The 12641-nt window shown below is 41.1% G+C and overlaps 1 protein-coding gene across 30 annotated transcripts in view; it reads left to right on the plus strand.

Moving 5' to 3' along the window:
• Positions 1-1308: 1308 nt before the first annotated feature.
• FNBP1L (formin binding protein 1 like) overlaps positions 1309-12641 on the plus strand; it is a 101502-nt gene continuing 90169 nt past the window's right edge. For 22 of the 30 annotated variants that reach the window (XM_078332509.1, XM_078332514.1, XM_078332520.1 and 19 more), the window contains exon 1: positions 1309-1491. Coding sequence is in view for 14 of the 30 variants with exons in the window: in XM_078332498.1 (XP_078188624.1) it covers positions 1468-1491 (24 nt within the window). In the remaining 16 variants the exon portion in view is untranslated. Of the gene's footprint in view, positions 1492-1858; positions 2236-12641 lie in introns of those variants that run through there. The other 8 variants (XM_078332515.1, XM_078332519.1, XM_078332502.1 and 5 more) reach the window with 2 other exon arrangements.

A 12641-nucleotide genomic window follows, 5' to 3' on the forward strand; every position in this document is an offset into this window, starting at 1 on the left:
GGCATTTGTATGCTTAAACTGGCCTCAGAGAAGGACAGCAGAGAATTTAGGAAGATTAGCAGCTGGACTGTTAGGCGAACTCAGGCTGTTGGCCTCAGGAGCGCAGCTAGGCAAGGACAAGGATTAAGCGGAAGAAGTTGGAACACCTGTGCAGGCCAGTTAGAGGAGGAGTTTCAATGCTGACAACCTGTTGGGAGAGCTTCCTAAGACACCCAGCTGTCGTGATGCACTGAGGAGTACTCTGCTAGTTGACTGGTTTGAAGTGTCTGTGCGCTTGCTTGCTTTAGGAGACGAGCTATTAATACTAAAGCATATGTTAGGGAGTTGCTCAGGGTACTTGATATCTAGTAGCACCAGCCAAGCTCGCTGACAGCCTTCCCATGGAGATAGGCCAGGAAGTAGCTCCACAGAAAAAAAAGGAAGTAGTGGACCTGCCTCCAAGGTTCCGATACTGGGAGGTGAGAGAGATCTGAAGTTCTGAATAGGCTGTTTACACTACCGGAGAGGAATCTGGCTCTCATCCAACCCCCACCCATGAGGTGCCCATTTCAGACACCGGGCGAGCTGCCTTCTCATTTTCCGCAGGTGACAGCTCGGCTCACATTTGTCCACGTCTTCCACATCGTGCCTTGGCAACATCCCCAGATGACTACTGGAAGAGCTGTCTCTTTTTATGATTTCATGACAGAATTTATAAAATTAAAATATTTAATTAAAGACAGAATCGGGGACATGTTGCATTCACATTCGATGTTCAACCTGTGCACATTTTGGTGATTCCCAAGAATATCACGCCGAAGCATCAGGCTCGAAAGGACAAATCACCTTAAACGCCAAGATTTTAAATAATAAAACACAACTCTCCTCAATCTAAACCCTAGGATTTGGATGATGTTTCCCGGACAGGGTTTCTCCCGAGAGGAGACAAGAGGCAGGAAAGGCAGGTAACTGAAATTGCCTCTTGTAAAGGGGCTCAGCGCAGAGAAGGGGTGAGATAATAGCGGCGGTGGGGATCTTTTCCCTTCTCTCGCTTTCTATCTTGGAAACAAGGGTCCGAGTGGCGGCCGCGGCGGGGCAGTCCAAGCTCCGGGGTACCGGCGGGAGGAGACTCAACCAGCGAGAGGGGCCCGCAGGGGGACCCCGCCGGCGGTGGCCAGGAGAGCCCAGGTCCTCCGCGATCCCAGGATGCACTGCTCCCCGCCCCCTCCCCGCGCCGCGTTCCACCTCCCCTCGGCCCGGGCCCCCTCCCGCCCACCTCGGGGAGGCGGGGACGCGGCGGCGGCGGCGCCTTCTCCAGTCGCGTCTTTCGCACTCACTGGGGAGCCCGGCGGTGGCGGCACCTTTCGAGGCAGAGCCTCTTAGCTGCGAGCCCGCCGGCCAGTGAGAGGACGGATAGACTGGCGGCGGAGCCGACAGACGGACGGACAGCGGCACAGCCAAACGGCCAGAGACGCCTCAAGTTCCGCCATGAGCTGGGGAACGGAGCTGTGGGTGAGTGGAGGAGAAGGGGCGCCCCGTGTGGACCCCGGTCTCCGAAAAGCACGGGTTGGGCGGGCGCCGCGGACTCTAGGCGGTGAGAGCGCGCACCGCCGTCCTCGGCCCGGCGCTGGCGGAGGATGGGGGTCCCGCTCCTCTTTGTGTGCAGACTCCTCTTTCCTTCTCGGCCGGGGGTCGACGGGGCCGCTAGTCCGCACTCCCGCCTTTGCCGCCGCGGTGGGGCTCGGGCTGCGCCCGGGACGGCCTGGGGAGCAGCCCGCGGGCTCCCTCGTCTGCCCGGATCGTCTCTCGTACCTTCTCACTCCTCCGCCTTCACTTTCCTGACGCCTGGCTTCGCGCCAGGCAGCTCGCCTCTCCCTTTGTATCTCTCCGCCTGCAGGCGGGGGAGGGGGGTCCATTGTCCCCAAGGGGCGCTGTTGGAGGGCAAGGAGGGGACCGGCCGCGGTCTCTAGCCCGGGCCAGGGTCCGTGGGGCTAGGGCGTCGCCGGGCTGCGGCGGCGTGGGGAGCGGGGAGGCGCCGCCCAGAGCCCTCGCCCCAGGTATGGGAACCCGGGCGGCTTTGTTCGGAGCCCGGCCTCGGGCCAGCCAGGCCTAGCCCACACGCCCATTTCCCTTTCCCTGCCACTGTGCTTCGGGCGGGCACAGCTTCGGTGGACTCCTGTTTGGCCACCCCCCGCTGCAGCCTTTGGCCGGTGGGTTGGTTTTGGGGGCTGAATTGATAAATCGAGTGATCGATGGGTAAGGTAATTTTGCTTAAAGGAGCGTACGGTTTCCCTGTTGCTTGACTTGCTCCTCCGTTCTTTATTCTCATTCGTCCTTTCTCCTTCGTTCTCTCCTTTTCTTTCCTCCCCGTCTTTCTTTGGCACCGGAGGCTCCAGACAATGCCCAGAGTCTGGCCAAGGTACGGGCGGAGGGTAATAGGTCGGAGAATTTGCTCCCGGCGCCGGCGCGGAAGGGTGGAGGTGTGGAGGGCAGTGATTTCTCAGGTGCGGCCGGGGGAACTGGGGGCGTGGGGGCGCTGTCCCGAGAGCTGCCTGGCCTCAGCCACTCCCCTTTTTATTCCACCTGTGCCTGTTTTCCTTTCCTTTTGTTCGCGAGGATCTCGTGAAATCACTGCAGAGAAAGGGGAGAAATAACTTTTGAGTATGTATGTGCCCGACTACGGTGGGAGTGAAAGCCGATCGGTTAATTGAAAGGCAAAATGTTTTCCTATTTTTCACGTCTACTCTTGGATTGGAAATCTTAGAACTGAGAGACTTTAGAGTCTATCTAGTGAATGCTTAGCCAGCCAGGAATCTCTTGTGCAACATTCTGGACAAGTGCTTACCCAGTCTGTAAACACACCACCCAAGAGAAAATACCTTAGGAGCCCTTTCATTCCGCTTCTTAGATAGCATTAATTGTTCTTATATTGGGGAGGATTGTGTGGTACATGAATTATGTAAAGTTTAATCCTTTTACATTGATTAGTTTCTCAGGCATTATTGGCCTTTTTTCCTTACACTTTGTGCATTCTGTAGTTGATTTTAGTGAGTTATCAATGAAAGGAAATGGATATAGTTTTATTGTCAATGTTTTAAATTTTTTCATGCTTACTAGAGTGCATTCATCCATTTTTATAATTACAAAATAATTTAATGTTTGCCTACTTAAATGACTCGTGCTTCAAAGGAAACCAAAATGTAAGCAGAATACTTTAAAAAAAGTAAACATAGGAAAACAGTGGAGGCATATTATTTAGATTTAACTCTTAAGATTTTTAAAAAAATTCACCTTGTATAACACAAAAGAAAAAGTTTAAGGGAAAACAATATTTTAGTGAACAAAATGTGATTTTAAAAGCTATTTAAAAAACTTACAGTATTACATAAGAAAACTGTTCCATTCCTCTACTGTCTCCTGTAATTTGGTTATTTACTTTTAGCATTTAAATAGTTTTTCAGCAATCTGAAAAGATGAACTGTAGAAAAGATGGGAATTTTTGTTCTAACTAAAATTTGTTTTGTGTCCTTTGGAAATTCTGAAAAAATCTTTTTAATTTTTCTTAACATTTAGTGCATCTCTATATTTTAAGATTTTTAGTTGTATGAGGATTTGAGGGAAACACTTAACTAAATAATTTAGAATGTAGTAATATTAACTTGATGTCTAAAACTTAGATAAGTAGAACTTGGTGCGGAGGACTATTGTTGGGACTAGAAGAAATCTTAGAAAAATTTGAGTATACTTCCTGTTTTTAGTGTTCTCAGTTTTGAAAAAGGATTTTACTTCCAGTGGATCGTAATGTAATACAAACACCTGTGCTGTGCTCTTGCTGTTGAGAACTTTGAGGTTGAGAAATTCTCTTGAAATTTTGGATTTATAATCCAGTTCTCCTGTTATTTCATATTTAGAATCACATTACTGTCCTGAAGAGTTAATTGTTGAGAATATGTTGTTACAGAAAAAATATGTAGCCATGTGCTCAAACCTAAGTCTCTTTTTTGTAACAATCATTGGAGTTTTTATTGTTATGTTAATGCTTTTTAAGTCATGTTAAATTTGAGAAAGAAAGGAATTCAATAGGACATCTCTAATACTGACTTTGGGGGACTTTTATAATGATATGCCAAGTGGGTTGTGTCAGACTGGTTGTGTAGCTGTTAGGAGATATGAACTAACTGGTAATGAGTTTGAGCTGTGCTTACAGGGATTTCTAGTGTTCCAAATGAGTAAATTAGTGAATACATATTACAGTTACAGTTTTGCATTGTGTTACGGGTAATACCAAAGAAAGAGATGATACTGTCTTCACTTCTTCAGGATGCAAGGTAGCATCTTAGGCATTGCTTATTGTGTTCATTTCTTTATTACATAGTAAGAATGGATGGATCAGTTAGAGAGCCAAATATGAATTAATAATTTCACAAAGCAGGGATTTGAATTGTTAGCTTTTTTGTTTTTGTTTACTGATAGAGAAATTAGAGATTAGAGAAGACCTATGTTTAGTCAATAGGTTTTACTTATTAAGAAATAGGTTTTTAGTTTTTTATTACCTGGTTAAAGTTAGAAAAAAAAATCTGTATGGGTTGTGACTGTATGTATAGATATGAAAAAAATATATGGCTGAGCACCTCACATTCATATGATTTAATGAAAAATATGCTATTCAAGGGAAATGCTGGACAAGTCTGGTAGTTAGGAGATGGATTCAGATATCTGATTTATAGGTGCATATAAATCTTTTTTATGCCTTAATTTCCTGGCCTATATAATCTTTGGCCCTTAGTTTAAGAATGTATAATTTAAAAGCCATTGTTATTTTTATCATATTATTTATGTTATTATTTTTGAGACAGAATCTCTCTGTCACCCAGCCTATAGTGCAGTGGCATGATCTTGGCTCACTGCAACGCAGCCTCCCAGGTTCAAGCAATTCTCCCACCTCAGCCTTCCAAGTAGCTAGGATTACAGGCACGCACCACCATGCCAACTAATTTTTGTATTTCTAGTAGAAACAGCGTTTCACCTTGTTGGCCAGGCTGTTCTCAAACTCCTGAGCTCAGGTGATTTGCCCACCTCCGCCTGCCTCCCAAAGTGCTGGGATTACAGGTGTGAACCACCATGCCTGGACTCATCATATTATTAACTAGATGCATTTGACGAAGCTTATATCTTTTTTTGGAAGAAACTGAAAAATGTGGGTTGAGTGATAGATTAGGTGGATAATTTATGTATTACCCCCAGTCTTAATCCATTAATGCTTCAGTATCTTTGCTTTGTTGCACTTTATATACCATTTAAATTTACATGGTAAGTGACTAGATTGTCCTTGAGTATAGAGAGGTTGGATTCATCTTTGTTTTCACTGACCAAAATGATGTTTGTAGGTGATCATGCATGTTTTGCCCAATTGAATTCATAGTTGATTGCATTACCCAGAGTATTGATTACTAATTAGCAAGTGTATTTTTAGGGTTCTGAAGGCCTTTGTAGGTGATGATAGGCCAGGTGATCCCATAACAGCCCAAAAAAGTCTAAAGCTGAAACTAAGATGATAGTAAAGTTTTACTACTTGGGTTAAACATTTTTATCAAGTAAAATGGTAAAAGAGTGGGGAAGAAATTACCTACAGGTAATTTCTAAATTACTAAAAGAAATTAGTAATTTAGGGAAGAAATGACCTACAGGTAATTTCTAATTACTAAAAGAAATTACCTACAGGTAATTTCTGGTTAATTTACTTGAATGATAGCTTGATAATGTGACTGACTCAATAATTGGTAAAATCTAGGCCCCATTAATAGATTTATCTGGAGCAAAGGAATTGGGTCTCATTATAGTCTACTGGTTAGACCATGTCTGTAATATGTATGTATACTTTTAGAAATGGGGTCTTGCTATGCTCTCAGGCCAATCTTGAACTCCTGCATTCCAGCAATTGTCATGACTTAGGCTTCCAAGAAGCTGGGACTGTCTATAATATTACTGACTTTAATTTTACTTCACTTTGTTTAGAGGGTACTTGTCTAGAGGAGGTTGACAAAGAAAATTCATTATTAATGTAAACGGAATTGCTTCTCCAAAAGCAAATGAAAGGCCATGAAACTGCTATAGGAAATCAGTTTTGTTTTAAAAATACAATAATTATTTTTTGTCTGTTATATGGGAAGCACTGTTATGTTTGGTGAGATTTGATTTATGAAGGCTTGTGGTATTGGCCCTGCCCTGACAAAAGATAGAGTTGACTTGAGGTGATACAACTTTACTAACTCCAAAATACTTCCCTACATTGATACCACTACCCAGAATGCCCTCTGTTGACCAGTTCCTATCAACCCATGCCTCCACACTACACATTCTGGATATTATCTTTCTTATGGGACTACCACCTTATGTTATAGTTGTTTTTTGTTCATTCAAAGCTTAAGGAAATGGTCATGGTATAAATACTTATTTTTATTTTCCCTTTTGTTGGTAGAAATTGTTGTGTTCAACATTGTATTACAGATGTAACTGCTATTAAGGAGGATGATTGTGAGTTATCAAGGCATCTGTTTATGTCACCATTCTATAATGACTATAATAAGCTGGAAGCTGGAGAACTGCCTCTAATCAGTGTCTCCTTTGCATTGCCACTCATACTTCAATTACTTCCATTTGCTTTCCCTGCGTTTTTCTTAAAATATTTGCTCTTTTTCCTTCCCCCACCCTATAAAATAGGATTTTGGCTGGAAACTTCAAAAAAACCTCTTCTCCCAACTTTTTCTGTCAGTCAGTTTGTAGACAGAAAGTATGGCAAGAGAATAGTGATGGCTTTTAATTATCAAATACCTTCTGTGTATTTGATATGCAGTCTTGAACCACAAATATCAGCAAGTGGTGTCTTATTTAATAATCTTTCATCTTTAAACACTTTCACTTCAATAGCAAAAAAATTCTGTCTCAGGGACCATATAGAATAGGAAAAACTGATAGGAAAGGTTATGTAAAGGTTTTGTTTTATAGAATGTAAAAGCTGTTCGATATTTCAGTTCAGGCCATGTCTATCCAGCACAATTAAAACATGTAAATAGAACTGATGCTTGTTCATTCAACAGATGTTTATTTCATGCCTATTACAGCTTAGGCACTAAGCTAGGCTTCCTGGGGCATACTAAAAGAATCAATTAGATATCAGCCTGAGCCTCAAAGCAACCCTAAAATAAATAGAAAGTAATAAATGGACCTTAGGGCTGCGGAAAATGACTTTTCACACTAGACATCACAGGAAAATCTTTAGGAAGGCTGTGTCTTTTGACCTAGATTTTGGAATAAGAAGGTTTATGCAGGTGGGGGTTCCTGAGAAGTTCCTAGAAGGCAGATATTGTATCTTATTCATTCTCTGATTCATTGCTGTATCCTGCCTGGCTTAGAGCCTGACATTATTAGGGTCTTTAATAAATGTTTACTGGACTAACCTGAGTATAGTGTTAGGTTTGACTTGAATTTGAGTGTAGAATGCCTGAAAAGAAGTGATGAAGGGTAGATTGGAATGAGGGAGGCAAAGAGATTGGTCTGGCCGAATGCTTGATTCATGAACCGTGTGTGTGTGTGTGTGTGTGTGTGTGTGTGTGTGTAATGCATTTTGTATGTAATCAATCCACTTTTCAGACCATTTAAAAATTCACCGAAGGAAATCTTAGTTTGTTGGTAGAAGGGATTACCTCTTGCTTCTCACTACTTTGGTGGCAGGAGAGGGAATACCCCTGGATTTTAGAGGATGAAAGTGTATTGATTTTATCACCCCTGCAAGAATATTTGAAGGATGTTAGTTTTTTTAATAATATGTTATTGATTTGAAATCACTTTTATTTTTAAATATATATTATTACTATGGCTCATTTATACTGTTATTTTCTTTCCCCTTTATCTGTGACTTTATATTGTAGGCTCTTCATATCAGTGTTTTCCACATCTGTGGATTCAGCCAACCATGGACTGGAAATATTAATTCAAACAATTATACAACAATAAAAATAACACAAATCTAAAAACAATACAGCATAACTATTTACACATATCATTTACATTGTATTAAGTGTTGTAAGTAATCTAGAGATGTCTTAAAGTATATGGGAGGATGCATATACTGTGCTGTTTTATTTTTATTTTATTTTATTTTTAGAGGTAGGTTCTTGTTCTGTCACCCAGGCTGGAGGGCAGTGGCACGATCATAGCTCAGCCTTAAACTCCTGGGCTCAAGTGATCCTCCTATATCAACCTCTCAAGTAGCTAGGACTCCAGGCATGTGCCACCATAGCCAGCTAATTTCTTTTATTTTTTTGTAGAGACAAAGTCTTGCTGTATTGCTCACTCTGGTCGTGAACTCCTGGCCTCAAGTGATTTTCCTCTGTTAGCCTCCCAAAGTGCTGGAATTACTTACAGGCCTGAGCCACCATGCCTGGCTCTATGCCCACAGGCCATTTTCTAAGGAACTTGAGCATCCATGGTGAATACCAATGCTAGTGGACAACTATATTTTTACTTCTATATCAGTTTAGATATCAGTGCTTTTTCTGGAAGTGAGAGGGTGTTCATTGGGAAAATGCAGTTAGTTTTGATCCCTATACTTTTGATTTAATTCCTATTTTCATGAGCTGATTTATGTACTGAGTTTTCTAATAACAAAGTATTTTAGAATATTTGAAATATCACCTTCCAATTGATGACAATGATAAATGCTTTGAAACTGCAAATTGTGCTTTAAAAATATTAAAAATCTAAATAATTTCAATATTGTCACATGTGTCTTTCAGCATTTTTTTTTTTTAATAAGTCATATTCTATGATTGGTTTTACAGAATTTTCATTGACTAGTTCTTTGAAACCTCTTTTATACTATACGGGATTACTGTCAGGCATTGTAAGATGTTATCTACCTGGGCATGGTGGTACTCCCCTCTAGTGCCAGCTATTTGGGAGCTTGAGGAGGGAAGATAGCTTGAGCCCAGGAATTTGAGTCCAGCCTGGGCAATATAATGAGATGCTGTCTCCAAGGGAAAAAAAAAAGTCTGACTGCTTTTTGTAATGTGAGAGTCAAGATTTAGAATCTATATGGAGCCCAAGGGGAAAAAAATCTATAATAACAAGGATAAAAGTTTTTGTAAAGTGTCTATATTGAATCCAAATTATTCATGTTTGGCAATTAGGGGAATGTTCTCCCTTAAGTTCTTGATGGAAAACTAATCAGCAGATTTTACAAATATTTCATGAAAGTTGGGAAATACTAGTATTTGTATACTTGTTATAGTTTGAAAAGAATAAATATACGAAGTGAGATTTTTCTATTTTTGGCACACCTTAATTTTGTTGTTTTTTAGGGAGTAAAGGATCTGTTTTGTTTTTGCTGTGTACCCAATTTATAGAAAAGGAGCCAGGTGCAGCGGCTCATGCCTGTAATTCCAGCACTTTGGGAGGTCAAAGTGGGCAGATCTCTTGAGCCCAGAGACCAGCCAGGCATGGTGGTGCGCACCTGTAGTCCCAGTTACTCGGGAGGCTGAGGCAAAAGGATCACCTGAGCCTGGGAGTCAAGGCTGCAGTGAGCTGTGATCTGCCTCTGCACTTCAGCCTGGGTGATAGAGTCAGACCCTGTCACCAAAAAAAAAAAAAAAAAAAAAAAAGTGGTTGCTTATGGGGGAGTATTTACTGGGGATGACAAGCCATTGAATCCCTCTACTGATTCAACAAATATTTGAGTGTTTAATGTATGCCAATTCCTTTCCCCTCCCTCCCTCCCACTTCTTTCTTTTCTTTCTTGACAGGGTCTCACCCCCATAGCCCAGGCTGGAGTGCAGTGGTGCCATCACAGCTTACTGTATCTGTGACCTACCTGACTCATGTGATCCTGCCTCCTCAGCCTCTTATGTAGCAGGACTACAGGTGCTTGCCACCATACCCAACAAATTTTTGTATTATTTGTAGAGATAGCATGTAGCCATATTGCCGAGGCTCGTCCTAATCTCCTGGGCTCAAATGACCTGCCTGCCTCAGCCACCCAAAGTGCTGGGGATTGCAAGTGTGAGCCGTTGTGTCTGACCTCTAACCGCTATTCTGAATTGTATCCCCACTGATTACTTTTTTAAGTTTTAAAATTTCATTTAAATGATACCATATGATAAGTACTTTTTTGCATCTTCTTCCATTTAACATTTTTCTTCCATTTTTTATCTTCTTCCTTGATATCTGAGAATCATCCTTCCATGGTTAGTTGCAGTGTTCCATTTTATGTATAGAATTTGTATTTTCTTCTCCCTGGTCTGGGACTACCTTAAACCAGGTTTAAGATGTACAGTTCCCTTGTGTGGTTGTTGGATTTTGATTTTTCTCTCCCTGTATCTCTTGCTAGCTTAAAAAAACAGTTTCAGGATTGGCAAACTTCCTCAGGACAAGGGTAGCTTATATGCTCTTTTTACCTTTCTGGATTCTCCTTTTTACTTCATATATATTGGCTTGTCTTCTTTAATGATTTAAAAATTTTGAAATATATTTTATCCAGATTTTTTATTCAGTTAAATAGTGATAGTTGACCTGGTTAACTTAGTCCACCGTTAATTGAAACAGGAATTTCTTATATTAAGTTTTTAATTTTTGCTATTTTAATTTATCAGGGCTTTATTTTTTTTGGTTTTGTTTTCTGAATGTAATTTTAAAATAGCAGCTACTTGTATCTTGGAGTAATATCTTCACTTAGTTCTTTTTATAGATCAAAGATAGGTTTTTGAGGAGGAAAACTGGATATCCACATGAAGAAGAATGAATTTTTTGTTTTTAGGTAGAGATGGGGGTCTCACTATGTTGCCCAGACTGGTCTTCAACTTCTGGGCCCAGGTGATTCTCCTGCCTCAGCCTCCCAAAGTGTTGGAATTACAGGTGTCAGCCACCATGCCTGGTCCAGAAGAATGAAATTAGACCTTCATGTCACATCATATACAAAATCAACTTAAAATGGTTTAAAGACTTAAACATAGCACCTGAAACCAAAAATACTAGAAGAAAATATAGGAGAGAAGTTCCATGACATTGGTCTGGGCAGAGGTTTTTTAGCTATGACTCCAAAAACACAGGCAACAAAAGCAAAATGAACAAGTGGGATTACATCAATCCAAAAGGGAAGCAATCAACAGTAAAGAGACAACCCATGGAATGGAAGAATATTACAGTAGTCCGCCCTTCAGTTTTGCTTTATGTGGTCAACTGTGGTCTGAAAATATTAAGTGGAAATTTTCAGAAATAAACATTCACATAACTTTGATACTATTTATTATTGTTATAATTGTTCTCTATTGTTGTTAATCTCTTACTGTGCTTAATTTGTAAATTGAACTTTATCCTAAGTATAGAAGTATAGGAAAAACATAGTATAGACTTGTATAGGCTTTAGTATTACCCAAGGTTTCAGGCATCCTCTGGGGTTCTTACAGTGTGTCCTCTGTGGGCTGAATATGGTGGCTCACACCTGTAATCCCAGCTCTTCGGGAGGCCGAGGTGGGTGGATCACTTGAGGCCAGGGGTATGAGACCAGCCTAGTCAACATGGCAAAACCCCATCTCTCCTAAAAGTACAGAAATTAGCCAGGCATGGTGGCATGCACCCTTAATCCCAGCTACTCCAAAGGTCGAGGCACAAGAATTGATGGAACCCAGGAGGCAGAGGTTACAGTGAGCTGAGATCACACCACGGCACTCAGCCTAGGCAACACAGAGAGACTCTGTCTCACCAAAAAAACCCTGTATTTGCAAACTATGCATCTGATAAAGGGTTAATACCCAAAATATGTAAGGAACTCAGACAACCCAATAGCAAGAAAACAACTTGATTAAAAATGGGCTAAGGACCTGAGCATACATTTCTTGAAAGAAGACATATAATTGGCCAACATGTATATGAAGAAATGCTCAACATCTCTAATCATCAGAGAAATGCAAATTAAAGCCCCAGTGAGATACCACCTTACAGCTATTCTAGGGCTATTATTAAAAAAGGAAAGATAAATGTTGGCGAGGATGTGAAGAAAAGGGAACCCTTGTACACTGTTGGTGGAAATGTAAATTAGTGTAGCCATTATGGAAAACACTATGACAGTTCCTCAAAAAATTAAAAATAGACTGCCATATGGCCTAGCATTTCCACTTCCGTGTATTTATCCAAAGGATATGAAATCAGTATGGTGAAGAGATACCTGCACTCCACTTACTTTGCAACATTTTTCGCGGTAGCCAAGATAAGGAATTGCTATGATTTGAATGTTGGTGTCCCCTCCAAAATACAAGTTGAAGCTTAGTCTCCAATGCAAGAGTACACATTACGTGCCCCTTCTCTGAAATGGTTAGAGAAGACCAGAAGTGTTCTTGATTTCAGATTTTTCTTTTGATTTTGGAATATTTGCATTATACTTACCAATTGAGCATCCCAAATCTGAAAATCCAAAATCTGAACTGTTCCAATGAGCATTTCCTTTGAGCATCATGTTGGCACTCAAAAGGTTTTGGAACATTTCAGATTTTGGATTTTCAGATTCGAGATGCTCAATCTGTTTTAAGCAGTGGGGCCTTTAAGAAGTGATTAGTCTGTAAGGGCTCTGCCTTCCTGGAGGGGATAACAGCCCTTATAAAAGGACCTGAGGG

Source organism: Callithrix jacchus, chromosome 7 (genome assembly GCF_049354715.1).
Source record: "Callithrix jacchus isolate 240 chromosome 7, calJac240_pri, whole genome shotgun sequence".
Taxonomy (NCBI): Eukaryota; Metazoa; Chordata; class Mammalia; order Primates; family Cebidae; genus Callithrix; species Callithrix jacchus.